We start from the raw sequence: 7597 nt of genomic DNA, 5'->3' as shown, positions 1-7597 counted from the left end.
TCAGCGGAAGAGTCCCTTTGCCTATAAAGTGGGTTCAGTTTGAAGGTCTCCTCTCTCAGAGAGAGCTGCTGCGACAGCAGTTAATTGGCCCGGCGGAGCCGAGGAGGGGAAACTGGAGGACAGAAACCAGGGAGGTGTCGCCAAAGGTGGAGGGGAAACTCAAGTAGATCCGTGAAGCGAATCGCCCGTAATCCCACGTGTAAATGTGACAAAAAGAGTAAAGTGGGCTGCGGGGCAACGAGGAGAGCGCAGCAGAGCGCTCTGGAGACCATCCCGTCTGAAACAAGGATATTCCCTGCCTCAGGACACACCCTTTGCCTCTCTCTCTCTCTCTCTCTCATTGTTTCCCACACTGACTCTGCCCCTTCCAGAGTCCACAAACCAAGCAGCCTTGCAGCCGCTTGCACGAGAAGTCTGCAGAGAGAGAGAGAGGAGCAATCCCGCTGCAGAGATGCAACTTTTATTAGCTGCGCGCTCTGGATGATGAACATTTCTTCCTGAAGAATCGGCTTCTTTTGTTATTTCTGCCCGGTGGAACAAGCCCGGAAAACAGACGGCGGAGATGAAGAGAGAGTGTCATCTAATTGGGATGAGAGTTCAAGTCAAGTGAGCGGGCAGATTGGACCCTTAAATCCTCTTAGCGCCGGTGGTGGCAGGAAAAGGAGAGTGTTCCTGTGAACTATGTGGATTTGTGCGCTGACATCTAGACAGGAGGGGCTGACGAGGTGAGCGCAAATGCGGTCCGGTGGGCTCGTGGAGGCGCAGTAGCTGGGACAGGGGGGGAGGAGGGAGAGGAGTCACGGCGGGTTCCAGTTCTCTCAACGCGATGAAGTTGCCTTATGGGAGTTTGAGGGTTTGAGTCTGAGGAAGAGGAGACCTGCGCGCAGAGAAGACGCAGGAGGAGGAGAAAGAAGAAGAGGGAGAGAGAGAGAGAAAGAGAGAGAGAGAGAGGAGTGCCACCACCAGCGCCGGAGCGCACAGCCTACTGTTCCAGTTCTCTCCAGTTCCCTGGACGCGGGGATGGAGAGCACCAGAGCGCACGGGAGAACTCCGATGGATCCTGGAAGCGGAGGCGTAAAGCTCCCGAGGACGCGCCTCCACCTGCTACGGGCCGTGATTCTTCTCGCCGTCCTGACGCTACAGCCGCGGGTAAGCAAACGATTAAGTGCTATTTCTGGCGGCGTGCCCTCAAAGCCCCGAGGCTGACCTGCCAATTCAGTTCGGTGCGTGTTTTTTTTTTTTTTTACATTTTTTGTAGAGAACACCTGAGTGGAAATAGCCACCCATATAAAGTCCACGCGCCAGCTCGGCTTTGTGCTGCCCTCTTTCTGCTCCCACGGCGATGCGCCCACCTGTTGTCTTAGCCCGCTGCTGTGCCTGCTATCAGCAGAGGCTGACTGTAGTTATAAGACTAATAGATCAGAAATAATAATAATAATAGTAATAATAATAATAAAAACACAAATCGTTCATCTGTCAGGGTGCCAATTCTTTTTATTTTTTTCCAGTTTTTTTTTTTGTGCGTTTATCACCGTTTTACCAGAGAGCATGTATGATCAGGCTTAAAGAAAGAAAATAATAATAATAATAATAATAATAATAATTTGATGGTTTATATTCCAAATAAACCGCTTCTTCTTTCTGAAGTCATTTGATGAATCCTTTCTGAGTGACGGAGCAGATAACACTTTAATTACACCCACCACACCCCCTCCGTTGCGCACCTCACCGCTTCATAAAGAAGCTCTTCACTTCCACTGGGTGTTTCTCTGCACACGAATCGGACAAATCACGGATCCCGATCCTCCTCCTGTGTGCGCACATGCACACCGCTGCACGTGCGTTATTCCACTGACACGACTGCTGTGCGTAATGGTGAGGAAGATAATAAATTGCTCTCCACCGCAAACCTGCAAAGACTTGACCCGTAAGCTGACAGGTCGGGTGAGGTAATGATTGCTCAGAGGCAGGTAAGACCTCTGGAGGAGTTGGAGAGACCCGCAGCTCAGGTGGGACAGTCTGTTAGCGGCGTGTTCTTTCAAATGATCGACATAAACAATGTTTGCGGTTTGCTTACAAGCCGTAGGAGACACAGGAAACACGCGAAACAAGTTGGCGGGAGCAAAAGTTAAGCTGTTTTGGCCACAGCAGCCTCACAGTGAAGCAAGGTGGTGGCAGCGTCGTGCTGAGGGGGTTCGTGCTTCTTCTTAGCAGTGATGTGGAAGCTGGTCGGCGTTGACAGCAACTAACAATCATTTTAGTTATTGGTTAGTCAGTTGATTATCCTGATGATGAATCGATTGGTTTGATTTCGAAATTGAGTCGTTCTGCAGATTTTTCATGTGGCTACACAAGCCTTTTTAACGCAATATTAGGAATATATTAAAATATCCAAACAAACAAATAATTCAATTCCTTTTTTTTAAAGAAGAAAATGCAACAACATAACATTCCTTTAGTGTTCACTTGAGCATCTGCAGCTACAAAATACTTTAAATGATGTAAAAGTCTTAACATTAATACAGCGTCGGGATGATCTGTTGATTTTTTATTTTTGATTAATTGACTAATATTTGCATAGCGAAAGGTGCTTAATGGGAGATTTTCTTTTTAAAATTTGAACCAGGTGAAGCTAAAACTATCTTACTCAAAGAGTTTTAGGTGTAACACTTTTACAAGCAAGAAAATTATTATTTTTTCTACTCTAGATTCAAACAGTTTATATTTTGTACAGCTTTTTGGCTTTATTGCTGCTCTCAGTACATTGTTCTTTCAGCAAATGGTGAGCGACTAATCGACGACTAAACTGGTTGCCGATGATCTCAGCAATCGATTCGTTGCGATTCATCCGATTAATCGTTTCAGTCGTAGATCAAAGCGTATTTGTGTCGGGATGCCCTAGTCAAAGTCCAGACGTGAATCGAATCGAGTCTGTGTAAAGAGACGAAGCTGTGTGTCCCCTGACCTGACTCAGAGTGGCTGAATACAAATGCGTCGCACACTTTTCAGACTCGTTTTGCACATCCGCGTCTTAATGCAAGTACATTGAAGTCTGTGGTGTTGACGTGATAGATTATGACAAAGTTCACAGGGTGTAAATACCTTATCAAGGCACACAGCGCATGTGCAGATCTGGTTTGGTGTTTTCTCGTCTTTTTCTTAACATTCTTAAGGAGTTGAGTAGCATGAAACAACCAAGTTTTATGCTACTTTTTCCCCCTGTGAGAGATGGGGAATAAAAATTATTATCCTTGCACCTTTTGCGCCGCGGTGCTGACAGGACGGCTGTGATGTGTGACAGGACCCACCACGCAGAGAGGTGCTCCTCGGTGTGTGTGTGTGTGAGCACATCTTTTTTCCTTTGCTCCGAGCGCTGAGCTCACAAACAGCGTCTGTGCTCCTGTGTGTGTGTGTGTGTTTGTGTGTGTGTGCGTGTGTGTGCGTGCGTGTGTGTGTGTGTGTGTGGAGCACAGGGCCACAGGACAATCAACTCCGGGGCGTGTGAATGTTGAACATGGGGCAGCTCTGCAGCCCCCTTCACAGCTGAGCAACAACACACTTCTTCTTGTTCTTGTTCTTCTTCTTCTTGCTCCTGACCGCACTGCAGAGTCAGGACCCTCTGCAGCTGTTTTTGCCCCTTTATCATAACGCAGGGGAGAGAAGGGAAGAATCGGAACCTGTGATTCTTCAGACGACGCAGTCCCTCCAGTGTTATCTGCTCTGCGATGTGTGTTTTTTAATAGAGCATATACGAACCAGCACACTGTGCAGTTATGGTCCCCGGAAAATGGCTGGAGAGGAGATCAAAGCTCCGCTCGTTGCACGTCTTTGAAGTTCATTTGTAGTAAATTTGCTCAAACCGGAGAGAAACGAATGAGAATCAAGTTTTTTCATTCTGTTCTCATAATATAATTATCGGACGCTTCTTCTCCCTTTGAATTTAAGTGGGGGAAAAAATGATTCTTTGCAGAAGACATACTCCTAAGCTAAACAAGAAAAAATGATTTTCAGTTTCGGGATTATGTCAAAGAAAGAAAAGGAGCAAATCTCCAGATTTCACAGGCCGCCTTCTAGTCTGTGTGCCTCTCGTTTTGAGGATCGATGGCAGATAAATTGCACCTCAGGAACCTTTAGATAAACATTCAACTAGACGTTTGTTACGCATAAACTGAAGACAGAAACAAAGGCACCTTCTGAAAACATTGACATTTTGTTAATGAGCAGATTTCAAGGCAAACATCCCAACGTGCTTCACTAAAACCAAACAGCTACACCAACATTTACCGAAAACAGGTTCAAAATATGACAAGTTATCTACAAATGTGAAGCTTTTTCCTCTCCTTCAGCTCTGCTGTAAGCCAACAGCAGGTCCTGATCACACAGTCGTTGTATGTGAAGCTCTATAAATCAAAATTCGGGCTGTGGCAGAGGATTTTAAAGCTGCTTCGAAGTGCAAACAAGCGAAACTGTAGCATGTGAAAACTTGGAGAACTTTGTCGGAAGCTTTTCCGAAGCGTTCTGAGGAACCTGCGGGCGATCCGGGGAGGTCTTGTTAAGACAAGCGAACAATGAGCTATCCAGGAATCCAAGCACGAATGTACCTTTCCAGCCTCAAGATGGACACAAAGTGATTTAAGTTTCTAATGCTCTCAGCGACTCTGGGGCGGATGCAGAAACCCGCAGCTCAGGTGGAAGAATCTGCTGACTGAGTTGCACATATTTCATTGATCTGACGTCCACAAAACCTTTTGACTGTTGATTATTTGAAGGAGATCGACGCTGAGCTTTTTGCTAAATGCTGTAAAAACCGACTTCCTGAGCAAGTAAACATGGCGGAGGAGTCATCATGCTGTGGGGATTCGCAGTAAAGGCAGTTGAGCTGATCAGCGTTAATAGGAGGACGGATGGATCTAAACGCTGAATCCTGACACCTGGTTCACCTTCCAGAGAGACAACAACTCTAAACCCACGGCCAGAGAGCCGATCAAAGCACATTCATGTCTCTGATTGGCCTAGTCAAAGTCCAGACTGAGATACACCTGTGGAAAGACTTGAAAGTTGGTGTTCAAACACACTCTTCGTCTGATCTGACTGAACTTGAGCGACTTGGCAAAGAAGAACTTCAAAAACACAAAATCTTACTAAGTCTTCTGGTCTATTTATTTTACTGCAAACATCTTAGTCCACTTAAAACAAGACAAAACCAACTGAAAAATATCCTGTCAGCAAATACAGAAGCTTATTTTAAGTCAACAATTCCTTAATATTGATGAAAAAGTTCTATTTTATAAATTACATAATTTGCTGGTGGAAGTAGAACTTTTCCATCAATATTATTGACTAGGCAAGCTCATACATCTTGCTGACAAGTTACTCATGACTTAGTTTTTATTTTAAATATTTATATCTTACTTCAGGTTTACTGGTATATTTACACTAGAAACTGGAGCAAAGACACTTTGTGCGATTCGGTTTTCTTCACGTTTCTCCTCTACACCCTGCCTGCTTTTAGGTCTCCTCTTCCTCTAACGGTCAGCTCCATTACTGAGCCGTAAATATCCGTCTTTTCAATGGCGGGGGACCTTTCTGCGCGCCTCTCAGTGCAAGGGGTCTCCTGCCGAGCGGGCCGGGGGGCCCCCGGACCCAGACCCCTCTGTCTCGCTGTCTCGGCCCCGACTGAGCGCTGAAACGCTGGTATGCGGGGAATGGCTCCGGCAGCGAGCGGAGGAGAGGAAGAAAGGAGGATGTGGAGTGATGAGCGCCACTGTATCTCCGCAAGCCTTTTGATGTAGCCAAGTCCACCCATCCTCCTCCGCTTCTCTCTTCAGGCCCCGGCCCCCACCCAGGGACCCGGGTGCAGCGGGGGGACACTCGCTCTTTAACAATGGGCTGATTTTGGCTCGGCTTGGGACCGCGTCGCATACGATCGGGTTCACAGCTCTGATTATCAGAGCTACGTATGTCTGTGGATCAGCAAGGGCTTTACTGGCAAACTCAGATTATGGCGGGTTTATTTTTGCAAAAAGAAAAGAAAAAAAAACTCTGCACACACTTTTCCCCCTTCTTGCACGCACACATACCTGACCCTTCTGCTCTGGGAATCTCAGGGGGTCTTATTAACTCCAGCATATGTGTCACGAGTGTGTGTGTGTGTGTGTGTGTGTGTGGCTCGTCCACAAACAAGGAGCCAACCCCGAGAATGAAACGAGGCGACGGACACAAAGCAGAGCGGCCGATTGTCGCCGCCGGGAGAGAAATGACAGGAACATCACAGCTTCGCATTGAGAAAGAAGTGAGGAGGAAGAAGAGGAGGAGGAGGAGAATCCAGTGTTCCCCCTGGGGATGAGGACATGAGGGAAGAAGAAGAAGGGAGTGGCGGCCGCACATAGCAAAGAAAAAGAACGGGACGAGGCAAACAAAAGGAAGTGGGGGGATAAACAGTTGGAGGATTATATGACAGGAGTGTTTGGTGTGTCTGTTCATAATTTAGATGGAAAAGTTTGTTTTTTCCTCTGCAGAGGTCAGACAGAGTTGTGGGAATCAGAGTTATGTCTCTCTCTGTTTTCTTCTTTTTTTTCCTGCTTCACTTCTCTCTCTCTCTCTCTCTGGCTGGAAGAGAGAGCATCCAGCGATGAATCGCACGTGGCCTCCAAGAACTTTTTATTTTACCAATAAAATCCTGAAAAAGTGCACGGTGCCTCCAGAGGACAACCTGCTACTTAAATGCAATTCACCTGAGTGGATAAACCCTCACTGCAAGGACAAAAAAAATATCACCAAGTACTTTTGGTCGAGTTTCCTGTGCAAATATCTTAGTACACCCCGAAGTAAGAGAAAACTGACTTAGAAGTAACTTTCAGCAAGACATAGGAGCTTGTTTTAAGTCAATAATTCCTTAGTGTTTATGAAAAATATTAAGGGATTATTGACTGAAAAGCTCCTATGTGTTGCTGAAAAGTTACTTGTATGTTAGTTTTGTCTTATTTCAAGTGTATTAAGATATTTCAACTAGACAAAAATACTGTGTGTGCTTTTTGCTTTGTAGGCCTCAGGTGCTTGTGTAAAATATCCAAAGGCCCTACTTGTTGAGGGAAACTATCACTTCTCATTACTCTGAACACATCATCCGCAGTTTGAGACACGGAAGTGGCAGCATGATGCTGTGGGGAAGATAAATAGATCTAAATCTGGGCTGATGCCGGCAGAAAACCATTTTGGGAGGCTGGAAAAGACCAGAGACTCAGAGAGAACACCCTTCCATCAGAACAACAATCCCAAACACACAGCCTAGTCAAAGTCCAGACTTACATCTACTTGAAAATCTGTCAGGAATCCGTCTTCTCTGATTCCCTCGTTTAACCGGATGGAGGCTGAGAAGAATGGGGACCAATTTAAAACTCTAGACACACAAAACTGGAGCTGCAGTTAAAACCAGTCACAATTTTTAAAGGCCAGTTACCACTTTCCTTCCACTTCCCAGTGGAACCCGAGGACACAAACCCGACTAAGATACACCGAGAACCGTAGCTGCGTCGTCACAAAACGTGGAAAAGTTCAGGTGTTACGAAAACATCTGCAAGGCGGTGGGCATGTTTGA

The 7597-nt window shown here is 46.1% G+C and overlaps 1 protein-coding gene across 3 annotated transcripts in view; it reads left to right on the top strand.

Annotated features, from left to right (window-relative positions):
* Positions 1-381: 381 nt before the first annotated feature.
* Positions 382-7597, top strand: part of LOC116707900 (protein jagged-1b) — a 55610-nt gene continuing 48394 nt past the window's right edge. For 2 of the 3 annotated variants that reach the window (XM_032545591.1, XM_032545590.1), the window contains exon 1: positions 382-1149. In XM_032545591.1, the coding sequence (XP_032401482.1) occupies positions 1021-1149 (129 nt within the window). In that variant the 5' untranslated portion in view covers positions 382-1020. The remainder of the gene's footprint in view (positions 1150-7597) is intronic. The other variant, XM_032545592.1, reaches the window with a different exon arrangement.

The sequence above is a fragment of the Xiphophorus hellerii genome, chromosome 18 (genome assembly GCF_003331165.1).
Source record: "Xiphophorus hellerii strain 12219 chromosome 18, Xiphophorus_hellerii-4.1, whole genome shotgun sequence".
In the NCBI taxonomy this organism is placed as follows: Eukaryota; Metazoa; Chordata; class Actinopteri; order Cyprinodontiformes; family Poeciliidae; genus Xiphophorus; species Xiphophorus hellerii.
This window is presented reverse-complemented; position numbering and strand designations above follow the sequence as displayed.